Source organism: Loxodonta africana, chromosome 9, assembly GCF_030014295.1.
Source record: "Loxodonta africana isolate mLoxAfr1 chromosome 9, mLoxAfr1.hap2, whole genome shotgun sequence".
NCBI lineage: Eukaryota > Metazoa > Chordata > Mammalia > Proboscidea > Elephantidae > Loxodonta > Loxodonta africana.
In genome coordinates this window covers 51,696,638-51,713,602 of record NC_087350.1, presented here as the reverse complement: position 1 = coordinate 51,713,602, position 16,965 = coordinate 51,696,638, and the positions used below count along the sequence as shown (strand labels likewise).

Genomic DNA, 16,965 nt, shown 5'->3' with positions numbered 1-16,965 from the left:
ATTTCTAAATAATATCCATTTCAATCTTTTAGCCTCTTTGACCCAACCACTATTTCAAGTAGATGAATACTTTTAAACCTTTATTATTTATTTATTACTAATTTTTATATTATTTTATTAGAATAAAAGTGGCCTGTCAGGATTTGCTTTTTTCTACTTTGACATTTTCAGCATGATCTAGTACATAATCAATTTTTATCAGTGTTCCAAGGCATCTGAAAATAATCCTTTGATTAGCCTTTTGCAATCAGTCCATGGTATGAGCCTGCGTTTGTTCTTCTCTCAGGATTTTCTGGGTTCTTTTGGGGTTCTTCCATTGCCTATACTAAGTTAAATGTTAAATACCAGTGATTATCTCCTTCATCTCAGAAATACCTCAAATTTTCTGGTTCAAAGCAACTCTCCCAACTAGGAGACATTTTTTTCTTATTTTTACACTTTGTGTAACTTTTCGATGGGATTTTTGGAGAGATGAGAGATCAATTTATGGGCTCAAAAGTATATAAAGTATAGCGCTCAGTCTCTAGAATCAGATAGACCAAAGTTATATGTTGTACATATAGGGTTGCTATGAGTGGGAACTGACTTGACAGCACCTAACAACAACGGCACTCAACAAACCTTAGCCATTGTTGTTGTTGAAACAGAAACCGTGATGATGAATTTTTTTATTACTCAATGTCAAAGAAAAGGAAGCAACATTTTCTACCATAACCTCATCATCTAGTTAATAAACTCTGTGGATATACTTGACAATTTCAACATAAGATTGTTATTTCAGTCTAACTTCATTAATAAGATATGATTACTTGACTTTACCTGACAACATGTAGAAGAATTTCCTTTCTGTGAATCTATAGTAGTTATGGAGAAATATATCACTTACTCCAACCTTTTAAAAAATTAATTAAGTGCCTAAGTAGTGCTATTGTTGTTGACAGGCTCCATTGAGTCGATTCCAACTTACAGTGATGCTATGTAAAACAGAACGAAACATTGCCTGATCCTTCACCATCCTCAAAATCGTTGCTATGTCTGAGGCCACGGTAGCAGCCACTGTGTAAAGCAATCTCATTGAGGGTCTTCCCTTTTTTGCTGACCCTCTACTTTACCAAGCATGATGTCCTTCTCCAGGGACTGGATCCTCTTGATAACATGTCCAAAGTATGTGAGACAAAGTCTCATCATCCCTGCTTCTAAGGAGCATTCTGGCTGTACTTTCAAGACAGATTTGTTTCTTCTTCTGGCAGTCCACGGTATTCTCAGTATTCTTTGCCAACACCATAATTCAAAGGCATCAATTCTCCCATCTTCCTTATTTACTGTCCAGCTGTCCCATGCATATGAGGTGACTGAAAACACAACAGCTTGGGTCAGGTGCACCTTAGTCCTTAAGGTGACATCTTTGCTTTTTAACATTTTAAAGAGTCTTTTGCAGCAGATTTGCCCAATGCGATGTGTCCTTTTGAGTTCTTGGCTGCTGCCCCCATGGGCATTATTATGGATCCAAGTAAAATGAAATCTTTGACAACTTCAATATTTTCTCTGTTTAACATGATGCTGCTTATTGGTCTGGTTGTGAGGATTTTTGTTTTATGTTGAAGTGTAATCCATACTGAAGGCTATAGTCTTTGATCTTTATCAATAAGGGCTTCAAATCCTCACTTTCAGCAAACAAGGTTGTGTTATCTGCATATCGCAGGTTATGAACGAGTCTTCCTCCAATCCTGATGCCCCATTCTTCCTCACATAGCCCAGCTTCTTATATTATTTGCTCAGCATACAGGTTGAACAAGTATGGTGAAGGGATACAACCCTGACACACACCTTTCCTAACTTTAAACCACGAAGTATTCCTTTGTTCTGTTTGAATGACTGCCTCTTGGTCCATGTACAGGTTCCTCATGAGTACAATTAAGTGTTCTGGAATTCCCATTCTTCAAAATGTTATCCATACTTTGTTATGATCCACACAGTAGAATGCCTTTGCACAGTCAATAAAACAGTTAAACATCTTTCTGGTATTCTCTGCCAGGATTCGTCCCACATCAGCAATGATATCCCTAGTTCCATGTCCTCTTCTGAATCCAGCTTGAATTTCTGGCAGTTCTCTGTTGATGTACTGCTGCAACTGCTTTTGAATGATCTTCAGCAAAATTTTACTTGTGTGTTATACTGATGATATTGTTCAATAATTTCCACAATGTGTTGAATCTCCTTTCTTTGGAATGGGTATAAATATGGGTCTCTTCCAGTCAGTTGGCCAGGTAGCTGTCTTCCAAATTTCTTGGCATAGATGAGTGAGCACTCCCAGTGCTGCATTCATTGGATGAAACATCTCTGTTGGTATTTGGAGCCTTGTTTTTCACCAACACCTTCAGTGTAGGTTGGACCTCTTCCTTTAGTACCATCAGTTCTTGATCATATGCTACCTCCTGAAATGGCTGAATGTCGATCAATTCTTTTTGGTACAGTGACTGTGTATTTCTTCCACCTTCTTTTGATGCTTCCTGCATTATTTAATATTTTCCCTGTAGAATCCTTCAATACTGCAACTCTAGGCTTGAATTTTTTCTTCAGTTCTTTCAGCTTGAGAAATGCCTGGCGTGTTCTTCCCTTTTGGTTTTCTATCTCTAGGTCTTTGCACATTTCATTATAATTTATACTTTGTCTTCTCGAGCAACCCTTTGAAATCTTCTGTTCGACTCTCTCACTTTATCATTTCTTTGTTTCCCTTTAGCTACTCTACATTCAAGCGCAAGTTTCAGAGTCTTTTCTGAAAATACATTTTGGTCTTTTCTTTCTTTTTAATGACCTCTTGCTTTCTTCATGTATGATGTGATTCCACAACTCTGCTAGCCTTTGGTCATTAGTATCAAATCTATTCTTTAGATGGTCTCTAAATTCAGGTAGGATATACTCAAGGTCATACTTTGGCTCTCGCGGACTTGACCTAATTTTCTTCAGCTTCAACTTGAACTTGCATATTAGCAATTGATGGTCTGTTCCACAATTGGCCCCTGGCCTTGTTCTGACTGATGATATTGAGTTTTTCCATGATCTCTTTCCACAGATGTAGTCATTTTGATTCCTGTGTATTCCATTTGGTGAGGTCCACATGTACAGTCACCATTGACATTGTTGAAAAAGGGTACTTGCAACGAAGACGTCATTGGTCTTGAAAAATTTTATCATTTGATCCCTGGCGTTGTTTCTACCACCAAGGCCATGTTTTCGAACTACCAGTCCTTCTTCTTTGTTTCCCACTTTCACATTCCAATCATCAGTAATTATCAGTGCATTTGATTGCATGTTTGATCAATGATAGACTGCAGAAGTTGGTAAAAATCTCCAATTTCTTCATCTTTGTCTTAGTGGTTGGTGTGTAAATTTGAGTAATAGTCGTATTAACCAGTCTTCCTTGTAGGCGTGTGGATATTGGCCTATCACTGACAGCCTTGTACTTCAGGATAGATCTTGAAATGTTCTTTCCGATGATGAATGCAACGCCATTTCTCTTCAAGTTGTCATTCCCAGCATAGTGGACCATATGATTGTCTGATTAAAAATGGCCAATATCAGTCCATTTCAGCTCACTCATGCCTAGGATATTGATGTTCATGCATTCTATTTCATTTTCAGCAACTTCTAATTGTCCTAGGTTCATACTTCATATATTCCACTTTCCGATTATTAATGGATGTTTGCAGCTATTTCTTCTCATTTTGAGTCGTGTCACGTTTGCAAACGAAGGTCCCGAAAGCTTTATTCCATCCATGTCATTAAGGTCGACTCTTATGTTGAGGAGACAGCTGTTCCCCAGTCGTATTTTGAGTGCCTTCCAACCTGAGAGGCTCATCTCCCAGCACTATATCAGACAATGTTCTGCTGCTATTTACAAGGTTTTCACTAGCGTAAGTAGTGGCTATATTGTATTTAATTCTGCATCCCAACCTATGCTATTTATAATCCGTGTAAAATATTTTGAAAAAGTATCTTAAGGCTAGGCTAGGTATGTCATTCAGGTTGATCAGAGGGCAAACGTTACTCTTCTGTTCTCTCAGACTCTTGTTTACCACTCCTAAGTCTTTAAGAGGTAGGGGTGGGGATTCTTATACTCACGAATACTTTATTTCTCTTGGGTTGCTTTTAAAAGTGAATATACGTTGCAATTCTACTTGAGTAAATCCATCCTAATAAAGCAGCTTTATATGGAAAATTCTTTATATAGAAATATTTAATTTACAACCGTAGAAACAAATATCCAACAGTGGGAGAATGGCTAAGTAAATTACACAGCAAACAGAATATTGTGCAGGCAATGTAAATGATTCTCATGAATGAGAACGGGAAGTGCTTTTGTAGTACATGATTACACCCATGTAAAAAATACATTCTAAAAAGGCTGGAATGAGATATTAAAATGTTATTAAGTGACTACCTTGAGAAATATGAATAATGGTCTCTCCTTGTCTTTGTACTTCTCTATACTTTTCATATATTTTCTAATTTTTGTTTCTGCTTATGTAATGCACTCTTTATAATGGACAAATGTATCCCTTTATTTATTTAAAAAAAGAAGGAAAGAAGAGCAAAAATTTAACTTTTTCTCTCTCAAAGTACTCACATTCTCAGGTATGCTGGGAAGTTCTCTGGTATCAGGCACAGTAAAATAAGAATGCTGGAAAACAAAAGCAAAAACTATTTATTTTTTTTGCAAAAATGTGCAAGGAGCACATTACTCAGAATTCAGATAAAGTTATCTGAAGATTCTTCCTTACTTAGATGAGGAAACATTAGTTTCACTCATAGGACATGCCCATGGAATATTTTCTTAGAAAAAAGTTTGGTTAAAGCCAGATGCATTAAATCATCAGTTTGGATAGAAGGAGTTCTTTTCTATAAGAGATCAACTTCTTTGGGGGAATAAATGAAGAGCTCAAAAGAAGTTAAAGGCTAAATTTCTATACAATGTTTGCAGGTTTCTGAACACATGAAACCTGCAGGCTTTAATTGCTCAATGAGGTAAATTGACTTTAGGGACCAAACATCACTAGGTTCACTCAACAATGGTCTTTACCAAACAAACCTGCCATTTCATTTCAGCATCTGAGATTACATTCATCTGCAGGCTTCAAATAAAATCAGCCACAAAAGCCTAAGCGATGTTAAGGACAGCTCCAGCTGAAGGACTGCAGCTCAGAGAGCACTACAGATGGCTAACAGTGGAGAAACTCTGCCCACCACGCATGCTCTGCAAATAAGCCTCCTGGTTTCCAATGGAATCTCCAATGAAGGGAGCTGGAGACTCCAGTGGAGTTGAAAAATTGACCTGTTCAAAGAACTTTCAATGAGGCATCTCCATGTATCTAACAAGCATGTGTCCCTGAGTTAAATGACAATGGCTGAACTGATGACACCTCCTCTGCTGCTTAAAGACTCAGAAGACAATGGTGAGCAGGAATGGAAAAAGCCTGGTGCTGGCCAATTAAAGATGGAACTGTGCAAAGGCCAGGGAAGGTCACATGCAGAGAAGGTCAGCTTAGCTGCAGCCTAAGTTCAAACCTGGACCTCCAAATGACATTTCAGGAAGCCCCCCACCCCCAACTCTGCCCTTATTCTTGGATAATTGCAAAGTAGGTCTCTAGAAGAATGAGTTGTATGGGCTTCCTGAAATGAAAGGCCTTGGAAACAATTATAAATAATGACAATAACAGTAATCGTATGAGCTACTTGTCTAATATTCAATAGATATTTATTTAATACCTGTTACATGGCTGGCTTTATGACAGTCACTTTACAAATATTATTTCTCATTTCCATAACAAATTTTGAGATCCATATTTTCTCCTTATCATAAATGGTAAGAGTAAGGCTCAGAGAAGTAAAATAACTTGTCTAAGGTTGCACAGCCAGTAGGTGGCAAAGGTGGAATTGAAATAAGATCTGTATAACTACAGAGCTATGCTCTCTCTACTATAACAGACTGTTATATCTATGCTTACTACATGCAAATGACAGCTAAAGTCACTTGAATTAAAATCATAAACTAAATAATAAAAAGCAAAAAACAGAAAGAGATAACATTTAAAATACCCTCTGCAATGCATTATTCCAAAATCTGTGTGTTATGCCAAGATACTACCTAAAAAGTATTACAACAGAGATTATGTGGGCATGGAAACTAGTTAAGAATTAGTTCAACAATGAGGATTAAAGCAGGAAGAGTAAAACACAAGGTACAAATTTGACTCCATGAGATACCAGCTGCTGCATCAAATGGCTAGAAGACAGTCCCAGGAATTGTTTAGTAAGGGATCTCCCCACAGTGATGGAGTCATGAAGTAATGGTTTTGCACAATGACAGAGAAAGAAAATAGACCATAGAGTCAGCTATTTAATGGCTATATGATCTTAGGCAACTTCACTCAACAGCCCCGAACTTCAGTTTTTTGATCAGTAAATGGAAGTTAGTATTATTCCTACTTCAAAACTATTGTTTCGAATAAATGGTATATATGTGAAGTGTCTAGCATTCAATAAACGGTATTTTGATATAAAATTATTAGCATTGCTCTCAACTGCTAGTTTACATTTCTATTTTTCTCAACAGCTATATTAGACACGTAGAAATATTCTCTTGTAGAAAGTGAATAAAGACAAAAAGTCCAGGACTGCCATTTTATCAACATTTCAAGATTTATAACCTAGATGAGACTAGCCCTTCAAAATCAGAAATAAAATATAGAAAGAGGAATTCCCAGCGAACACGAAAGAAAAAATATCTGTCTTTATAGATCCAATGGATTGTAAAGAGTGAGCCAATGCAATTCCAAAACCAAGTAATTCCCAGGCTGTCCTTTGAGATTCTGTCTTGCTCCATCACCCATGAAATGCTGGGGACCAGGGGAGGTCAGAAACATTCCTAGAAACCACTGGCATGAAACAGCTGCACCAACCCAACAGCTCCTCTGGCCCCTGTGATGGTTTGTCCTTGAGGCCTGGCAGGCGCCCTGCTTGCGCGGCCATTCGAGGGAGCACCTCCCCAGCAGCTGGTGACCCAGCTGGGCTACTCCACCACTACCTGTCGGATGTCATTACATGCTGAAGCGGCAAGATCAAACTGCTTAGTAAAAGGGACAGAGACAAAGGCAGGGTTGTTTAGCTTACAGCAAAACTGACGCAGATTTAAAGCTCATTTGTTCATCTTTTATAGACCGTCTCCCTTACAAGATTTTCTGTTCAGGAACAAGATCCCTTTCCTTCCTATGCTCTGTTAAAATGGGCAAAAGACTCTATGAGTTTTTTTTTTTTTTTTTAACACACATGGTGTAGTGGAAAGAACACAGGCTTTGAAGTCAGCCCAGGCTTTGAAAAATCCTATCTTTTCACTTATTAACCGTGAGACCTTGGATGCGCCAGTACATCTTCCTTTCTAAACCTTTATTTCCTCACCTATGAAATGGGAATGTATCTACTTTGTAGAGTTGTTTTGAACATTATAAATACACACCTGGAAACATAACTAAAAATACACAAACAAGAATAAGATAAACTAGATGACTGGGACATGCTAAAAATTAAACACTTATGCGCATCAAAAGACTTCTCCAAAAGAGTAAAAAGAGAATCTACAGACTGGGAAAAACGTTTTGGCAATGACATATCTGACAAGGGATTAAACTCTAAAATTTATAGAAAACATCAACACCTCAACAACAAAAAGACAAACAATCCAATTAAAAAGTGGGCAAAGGACATGAAAAGATACCTCACCAAAGACGACATTCAGGCAGCCAACAAATACATGAAGAGATGCTCAAGAACATTAGCCATTAGAGAGATGCAAGTCAAAACAACAATGAGATATTATCTTACCCCGGCAATAATGGCAATGATTTAAAAAAAAAAAAAAAAAAACCCAAAAAACAACAAATGCTGGTGAGGGTGTGGAGAGATTGGGACTCTCACACTGCTGGTGGGATTGTAAATGGTACAACCAATATGGAAAACACTATGGTGCTTCCTTAAAAAGTTAGAGATACTTTCTAATCCAGCAATCCCACTTCTAAGTATATATCCTAGAGAAATAAGAGCCGTGACACCAATACATACACGCACACCCGTGTTCATCACAGCCTTATTCACAACAGCAAAAGGATGGAAACGACCTAAATGCCCATCAATGGATGAATGGATAAACAAACTGTGGTACATACACGCAATGGAATACCATGCAACGTTAAAGAATAACAATGAATCTGCGAAACATTTCACAACATGGATAACCTGGAGGACATTATGCTGAGTGAAATAAGTCAATCACAAAGGACAAATGGTGTCTAAGACAACTATCATAAAAAGCTAGGAAAAGGTTTACACACAAAAAGAAACATTCTTTGATGGTCACCTGGGATGGGAGGGGGATGGAAGGAAAACCACTAACTAGACAGTAGACACGTATTAATTTGGGTGAAGGGAAAAGCAATACACAGTAAGGGGATGTCAGCACAACATGACCAAGGCAAAGGAAGACGCTGGGGGGAATGCAAGAGTAAAAGGAAATAATGGTAAATACTATTACATACACAATCCTGCAATAACCGTATTTACAAACAATAATTTATGAGTAGATACATAGGTAGATATGTAAGCTGAACAGGTGTGGAATGGTGTATGGGAGTACACTCAGGAGCACATAGAGGTTTGGCAGAGGGTATTTCTACACAAGTGTTTGTATGTGCTGCAAATACATCCATGTATACAGTAGAGCACATGTAGTAGAGGACGAGAGGAGGCTAGGATGTTTAGGACCTGTTCCTCATGGAATCCCAGAGAAAGAAGAAATTTAGCTGGCTGGTCTGCCTTGAGCCCAGACGGATGGAGGTAAGGGAGATGCAGATGACAAAACACCACTCTGTATGGCTAACTCCCTCTTACTGTTAATAATAATGAAGTGGTTTCAGTGAGTGTCAGTATTCTGCCCCACTTACCACGCTAAGATGAACAGACACTCCGGGGTCAGGGATGGGAAGTTTGTGCAGAGTTTCAAGAAGTTCATTCCACTGACTCTCCTGAAAGAAAGAAAAAGTGTAAGTCATAAAAGCAAGGCAGAGCCCTTATAGTCAAAGAGACCTGCAGAGAGGTCTGAGCTCAGAGTGAGCTGAGGGCCCTCATGACTGAGGGAGCTGGAGAGATGCTGGCCCCAATGCAGAAATAGGTTCGATATTCAAGTAAAGTAGGGTTGGACAAAACACACTGCTTATGGCTCAAACACAAGAGCCAAACAGATCCTCCCACACCACGTTTGACATTTTCTACTCAGTGAGACACCTACCATGACCGCCTTTTATGTATGATGATATACTATAAGCTTTCAGCTCCTGAATTCCATAGCAACAACTTTTAAATGCAAACAACCCTAGCTTAAGGAGTGCAGGTGGTTGAGAGAAATAACCATGACACTATAGATCTTGTCTTCATCATCATTACCCTCAATTAATTGTATCGAGTATTCACTGGATACACACAGCAGCTTCCAGTTAAGGAAAGTCAGAAATGAACTACATGTATCAGCATGCAATATAGGATGGTGGCTGTGCATTTTAATTAGTAAAACTGAACCACAGAATGACATACAAAGCAGTATAAATTATTTGGTTGAAAATGGATTCACCTTTGAAAATGCTCAAAAGAACAATGCTCAGAGAATTATCCAAAAGCCATTTCTCCCATCCTGTGGAATTCTCTGTGCTAACAGAACAGCAATACACTCACATTTGTATCCATTTGATATTTATTTCATCTTCACAACTACCCACTTTTCAGATGTGAAAACCGAGGCTCAGAAGGCTGAAGCAACTTTGCTCAAATCAGACAGTAAGTTGCACAGCTGGAATCTAAATTTAGGTCTTCTGTGTTCAAGCTAGAGTCCTCTCTGCTGTACCACAGCTGTCCTTGATGGTGAACTTGGGAGGAAAAAGAGAATGAACCCAGGCTGCAAGCCTGCTCCAACGTGAACTCTGACAAATCACTAAAGCTTCTCACAGAGAGAAGTATACTTGTGTGTGTGTGTGTGTATTATTTTTCTCTTAAACCATCTCAAACTTACAGAACAGTTGTAGGAACAGTACAAAAAACTTTTTTTTTTTTTTTGTAATTTCCTGAACCATTTGAGAGTTAGTTATGTTCTATCATCCATAAATATAAACAAGAACATTTTCCTATATAACTACAATTGATCACCAAAATCAGGAAAGTAACACTGATACAACATTACAATCTAATCCTCAGGTCCCTTTCAAGTTTTGCCAACTGTGCCAATCATGTCCTCGATAGCAAATTATCCAGTTGAGAATCACATGTTGCCTTTAGCTGTCATGACACTCATGTCTTCTTTAGTCTGGCTCACTCACTCAGTCTTTCCTAGTACTTGTATGGCCTTGACAGTTAGGCCAGCCATTTCATAGAATGTCTCTCTTGATTGCCTGATGTACTTTCATGATTCAGATGTCAATCTGTCCCTTTAACGATGATGTTCACTTTTATCACTTTATTAATTAACTTGATGTCTCCACTGTGGGGTTAATTCTTTTTTCCTTTTATATTTAGTAAGTATTCTGTGGAGAGATACTCTGTGTAAATATCCTATTTCCCATCAAACTTTCAATTTATCCATTTCCTTCCTTTTTTTTTGTTAGTATGGATGTATGGTTTTCAATTTTATTCAAAGGGTTAAAATCCTTTGCTATCAATTGTTTTGATGCTCAAATTGTCCCAGTTATGACCAATGGGAGCCCCTTGCCTCTTCAAGCTTACTTTTGTGTCCTTCTGACGTGTCCCTATCATGTTTTGAGCATATCTTTACTTTTTGCCACAAAAAGATATTCTAAGCTCATCTTATACTTTCCCTGCTCCAGCCCTGGGATCAGCCAGTTCTTCAGTGAGTCTTGGTTCCTTTTAGTGGAGAATGGATTTTAGAAACCAAGATCTGGACACTAGGTGTGCTCATTGCTACCTGCGTAACTGCTGATTCCAGACTCTTTCAGTGGATAGAACCAGGGAAAATATTATATACACAGAGACCCATGATACACTCATCTGTATTTATTTCTATATCTATCTACATATACAGTCACTATGAGTCAGAATCGGCTCAACGGCACACAACTACTTTCTATGACTTTGAAAAATCTTGCCCCTATTTTCTTAATATATTTGCTTATTTATATGTAACCAAACTTCTTAATATATTTACTTCTTTCTACGTAACCAAACTTCTATCGCTGCTCGTGCCTGCCTCCCGATCCAGATACCCTCCTTGCCCTACTCAGACACTGAAACTCAGTGCTGGGCTGCCACCATCCATTACCACACATAAATGCCCTCCCCACCTCAGACTCCAGCACCCCAACGAGGGCCAGTGCTGCTGCCTCCCTTCCCATGTGGATGTCCTCTAGATCCCTCTGGATTTCTGGCAGCCAGTGCCAAGCCACTGCCATCACTCTGCCACACAAACATCCTCCTTATTTCATTCAGGTTCCACCATCCTGGGCCAGGCTGCTCTGTAGCTCAGATATACTCCTCATCGCCCCTTCCTGTACCCCCTTCAAGTGGACGTTCACATTATCCTGTTTAGGCTCTGATAATCTTAAGTCAGTGACCTACGCAGACACCCTCATCATCTAGCTCAGACTCTGACAGCCCACACTGGGCTGTTGTGGTAACCACCCCCCACCCCCCACCCCCCAAAAAAAGCCTTTCTACCCAACATTCCAATGACTTTTGGACTTGGGGAGGTGGTTGTGTTTTTTAATAAAAACTCTTACCTCCTGTTCTAATCTAATGACCAATACCTAGCAAACAATGAGCCAATTGTAGGCAGACTCCCCGTCATCCTTTAATCAGAAGGAACTTAATAAAAAGGTTCTGGGCTCAGGGGAAACAGACTCCACCAAAACATGTTACTGATCTCTGGCTCCAACACACTGAGAGGCAAATGGCCCACAGGAATGGTGCCCCAGTTTACAGGATAATTATCCAGGGTCCTCTATGCTTAGGTTGTACTTACCCAGGTTTTCCTGCATCACAAATACGTTTTAAAAAACATACTGGTTTTTTTTACATTTTTTTTCCTTCTAACTGACTGGAGCTTAAATATGGACGAAAAATGAGTCAGCCTCCAATTTTAAAATGGTTAAGACTCTACGTGTTATATGATTCTATTATTAAAGACATCTCTTAAATGTGAGTGAAAACCTGAATGTTTGACAAAAGTGTACTGTGAATCAGAAATCAATGGACAGACCCAAGGTGACTTCCTAACTAACTCATTCACCAAAGAGAAAATAACTTCTTTTATGATTGAGTTCCCTGATACCTAAGTATCTTTTCAGAGTGAGCTTAGTGATCTAGGAAGCCATTTCTATTAGTTATTCTTTCCATTTACTATGACCTCTGTCAGTGAGTAAATCTAACTTAAAGGAAAATTTATCCATTATACAGACAATTTCTACCTTTCTTCCAAAACAGCATTTCCCAAAGTGTGTTCCAAAACCACAGGTATCTTATGCTTTCCCTGCCCTAGCCCTAGAATCAGCCAGTTCTTCAGCAAGTCTTGGTTCCTTTTAGCGGACAATGGATTTTAGAAATCAAGATCTGGACACTAGGTGTGCAGAGGACACTTAGTAAACAAATTCAACCAAAGATGACCATTTTTTTTTTCCTGGAAGAAAAACACCACTGGTTAAATGCAGCAACTGAAAATCAGGAGGGAGGGAAAAAAAGCAAGTGAAAGTATTTCCTTGCAAGGAAGCTGGAGCCTCAAGTAAATGAGAGAAAATCTGAACTCACTTCAGGAAGACCTGATAAAGTATTAAAGGAATATTAATATTTACTGTGGAATAAAAAAGAGTTTGGAACCAAATGAGAAGGGAAGTACTGGGTAATACAGGTACTCTACTGCAGGACTTCCCAGATCTTCTCTTATATGAATCCTAAGGGGACAAATATAAAACATAGCTCTTTTCCCCCCGCCCCCCATTACTTAACTATGGTACCCTTTTTTATGGAACATTTCTTAGGACTAATGCTCAATAGAAAAAATAGTAGCAGGGGGAATTTCGCTAATATTTAATAATAATGGATTACTTAATGATTACAAAATTGGGGCATTTTACAAAAAAGGAAATATTAGAAGTTAAATATATGGCCAAAGAGTCAATTCATTAATAATCAAAGGAAGGCCATTGGAACAACGAGACTTTTTACCTGTCAAATAAGCAACGAATTCAATAAATGACACTGGTGAAAGTATGGTGACCCAGGTACTCTCATATACGGCTGGTAGAGGGCATCCTTTAAGTACTACAATTCTTTTGGAAAGCAGTCTGGCAAACTTTTTAAAAATGCTTATATCCATTTACCTTGCAGTGTCCCATTTGAGATTTTTTTCTTTAGGAAATAATCCAAAATGAAGTAAATGCTTCATGCTCAGAGATGTTACGGCTTTATTTCTTATAATAGTTTTTTTTTTTTAAAAAAAAAGAAGCTTAAATGATAAAAATTCCCAACAAAAGAAAAATGTTTCAGTAAATCAAGGTATGTGATAAAATGTTACATAGTCCTGAAGAACATTTCTAACATTTTTAATAGCATGGGGTAGTGCCTCTGTTATAATGGTACCTGGAAAATGTGGGCTAACAAAAGTCTAAATGTAGCGTCAGCTGGCCCTTGGCATCCATAAAGGATAATTTAGCATACCGTTTCTTCCAAAAGGACAATAACTTTATTGTCCAAAAGGACAATACTTTAACTTTTAAAGTAACTTTCAGACTGTTACAAAAATGACTGTAAGCAGGCACAACAAAGCCTTATTGAAATGGGAACTTGGAACAGCTGGGTAGGTCACTTGCCAGTGAAGCGTCTTACTTGCAAACCCCAGCTCTGTAGCATGACACGAGCAATTCAAATACGTGCCTCAGCAAAATTTCAACTCGACACATGTCAAGAACTTTCAGGGCTGCTTGGGAATATTAGAAAAGGTGAATATTAACTCTGTGAATGCTAAGGGTCTGTTATGGATTGAATTGTGTCCCGCCAAAAAATGTGTATCAACTTGGCTAGGCCATGATTCCCTGTACTATGTGATTGTCCACCATTTGTCATCTGATGTGACTTTCCTATGTGTTGTAAATTCGGCCTCTACAATGTTAATGAGCCAGGACTCAATCTACGAGATTATGTTGTATCTTGAGTCAATCTCTTTTGAGATATAAAAGAGAGAAGTGACAAGAAAGATGGGGGACCTTATACTACCAAGAGAGCAGTGCCAGTAGCAGAGTGTACTTTCTGGACCCGGGCTTCCTGCACTGAGAAGCTCGTAGACCAGGGGAAGATTGATGACAAGGACCTTCCTCCAGAACCGACAGAGAGAGAAAGCCTTTCCCTAGAGCTGGTACCCTGAATTTGGATTTCTAGCCTCCTAAACTGTGAGAGAATAAATTTCTCTTGTTAAAGCCATCAACTTACGGTATTTCTGTAATAGCAGCACTAGATAACTAAGACAGGGTCTACTTATTATTTATTTAACTCAAAGAAAAATAAAGGAAATATCCCAAAATGCTAGCAGTGTTTATTTTAGTAAGGGGGCTAGGCAGCAGACTAGGAGTGACTTTTTTTTCTTCATACTATTTTTTCTGATTTCTCAAACTTTCTATCATTACCTTTTTGGTAAACCTTTTGGTGACATATAAGGCATGTTTTACTTTTATAATCATGAAAGCAAATTAACATTAACTTGTTAAAATGAAGAAAAAGGCAAATACCTGTCCTTTTGTCCTGTAATCTGCCAAGATGTTGAGTAGTTTATAAAAGACTTCAAACCAGGGGAGATAGCTGGGGGAAGAAGAAGGAACACAGGAAATATTAGTATACAGGGCAAAAAATTTCACCAGGAGCTAACTCCAGACTGCTACATTCCAACTTTTTGCTATATCCTTAAGAGTCTTCCTGTCATAGACTGCTAGAAACACAGACTGGCAAAATGCTAATTATTTCTGATATTTTAAAAAATTGCCTGTGTAAGGAGGATGACTGAATGTCCATTGTAAATTATTCCCATGCCTCAGAGCTAGAATAGATTCATAGAGAAGAAATTCAAAATAAACTCTGCAATCAAGAATCATCTCTGAATAGCATCTCCCCCCGACCCCTCACCGCCCCCAGGATCTCCCATCACACCTACCCTTGCCAGGAGAGCTTCTACTCAGGTTTCTCATGACTAGGCACGCACAGCCACACGCACAGCACTCGTACCCCTGGTGTATGCAAGGTGTCCCTGAAGGCCCCACAAACCCGAAACCATTCAGGTGGTTGTATCAAGTGTTCCACCTATAATGTACCCCTTCAATACTGACTGTAGGATGAACTCTAACCCTTTGTCTTCATTGCCCTCTGTCAGGTCCTGTTCATCACTTCCTTTAACTCCAACAACAGCCTGGCTGATGACCTTACCCCTGTAGTTCACCCTCTGTATGGCCCTTAGAATGGTCTTTCTAATACGTAAATCTAAGTTACACTCTGGATTAAACTCTTGCAATGATGCCCCATCACTACAGGATCAAGTCCACACTTAGAGTGGCATTTGAGGTTCTTCATGATCAGGCCCTTGACTGTCTCTCTAGCTGTCCCTCTATGTCCCATGCTCTACAAACGTGCAAGCATACTTAGGCCTTCCTGACCCTGCACACGCTTACTCCTTTTCTTCCTCTGACCTTCCAGGTCTAGCCTAACTGATCTCTACTCATCCTCCTGACAGTCTCCCATCTCTTAACCTTCCCCACCCTGGCTCATGTGCCTTAAATCCTCCTCTTCTGGGCTGCCCTGGTCAGTGCACACTTCCGTTATAACATTCCACACACGATGTAGCACTCAACGGCATGTCTGCCTTCCCAGCAGACTGTGCACAAAATGAGAGGAACGGTCACATCTTTCTTTGCTTCGTCTTCCCAAAGCCAAGCACAAAGCCTGGCACACCATCAGTCCCCAGTGTTTACTGAACGAATAAAATGAAACAAAGACTAACAGCGAAGGTATATTAGTACTACAGAATTGTTGCGGAAATGTATCCCCACCACCAAGAAGTTTGTCGCTTAATTGAAAATGACTTTCTGCTCTATAAGAAACTCTCCCAAAGCTACGTGAAATACACACATGAGAAGAATGCCGCTGTGCCAAGTGCTTGCTGTCCTAATCACGCCTGCCTTGCTGAGCTAACAGCGTCCGTTACTGATAGAGCAGGACACGATTTCGAGCTCTGATGGTGTATGACTACATCCTGCGACAGAGAAGGAAATCAGCACCCTGTACAGATTACCAGCTGTACCGCTGAGGGTAATAAATGAAGTGAGAGGCAATAGAGAGGACAGATAAAGTGCACAGTCTGCTATCATTAAAGTCTGTATGAAGCCAGCATATGCTACTGTAAAATTTAAGTAGCTTATCAAAATATACTGATAAGCAACTTAACTTTTCACTTCTATGACAGTATTATCACTTATGTTAATATGTTTCAATCAGCTCTGGCAGCTGCATATTGACTATTACAGAGCAAATGACTGCTGCCACTTTACCCAGTGTTGACTTTGGCAGAGCAATGTAAACATTCAAGAGGGATTAGGGAGGAGATAAGTTTCTCCCTTCCTAGTCTGTTAAATAAACCTCAGCCCAGTTAAAAGCCATTATAGTAGGAACAAGAAAACCCCTTAGAAGAAAACTCTTGCACAGATTAGAGGACACTTAGTAAACAAATTTAATCATGGATTACATTTTTTTTTTCTACCCTAAAAGAAAAAAACCACTGGTTAAATGGAGCAACTGAAAGTCAGGAGAGAGGGAAAAAAGCAAGAAGAGAAACTATTTCCTCGCAAGGAAGCCCAAGCCTCAAGTAAATGAGACACAAGCTGG

The 16,965-nt window shown here is 39.1% G+C and overlaps 1 protein-coding gene across 26 annotated transcripts in view; it reads right to left on the bottom strand.

Moving 5' to 3' along the window:
* DENND1A (DENN domain containing 1A) overlaps nt 1-16,965 on the bottom strand; it is a 566,188-nt gene that overhangs the window by 299,802 nt on the left and 249,421 nt on the right. For 25 of the 26 annotated variants that reach the window (XR_010323028.1, XR_010323031.1, XR_010323027.1 and 22 more), the window contains 3 exons: nt 14,826-14,895; nt 8,994-9,074; nt 4,628-4,681 (listed from right to left, as the gene is read on the bottom strand). Coding sequence is in view for 21 of the 26 variants with exons in the window: in XM_064291468.1 (XP_064147538.1) it covers nt 4,628-4,681; nt 8,994-9,074; nt 14,826-14,895 (205 nt within the window). In the remaining 5 variants the exon portion in view is untranslated. Of the gene's footprint in view, nt 1-4,627; nt 4,682-8,993; nt 9,075-14,825; nt 14,896-15,244; nt 15,338-16,965 lie in introns of all 26 variants that reach the window. The other variant, XM_064291469.1, reaches the window with a different exon arrangement.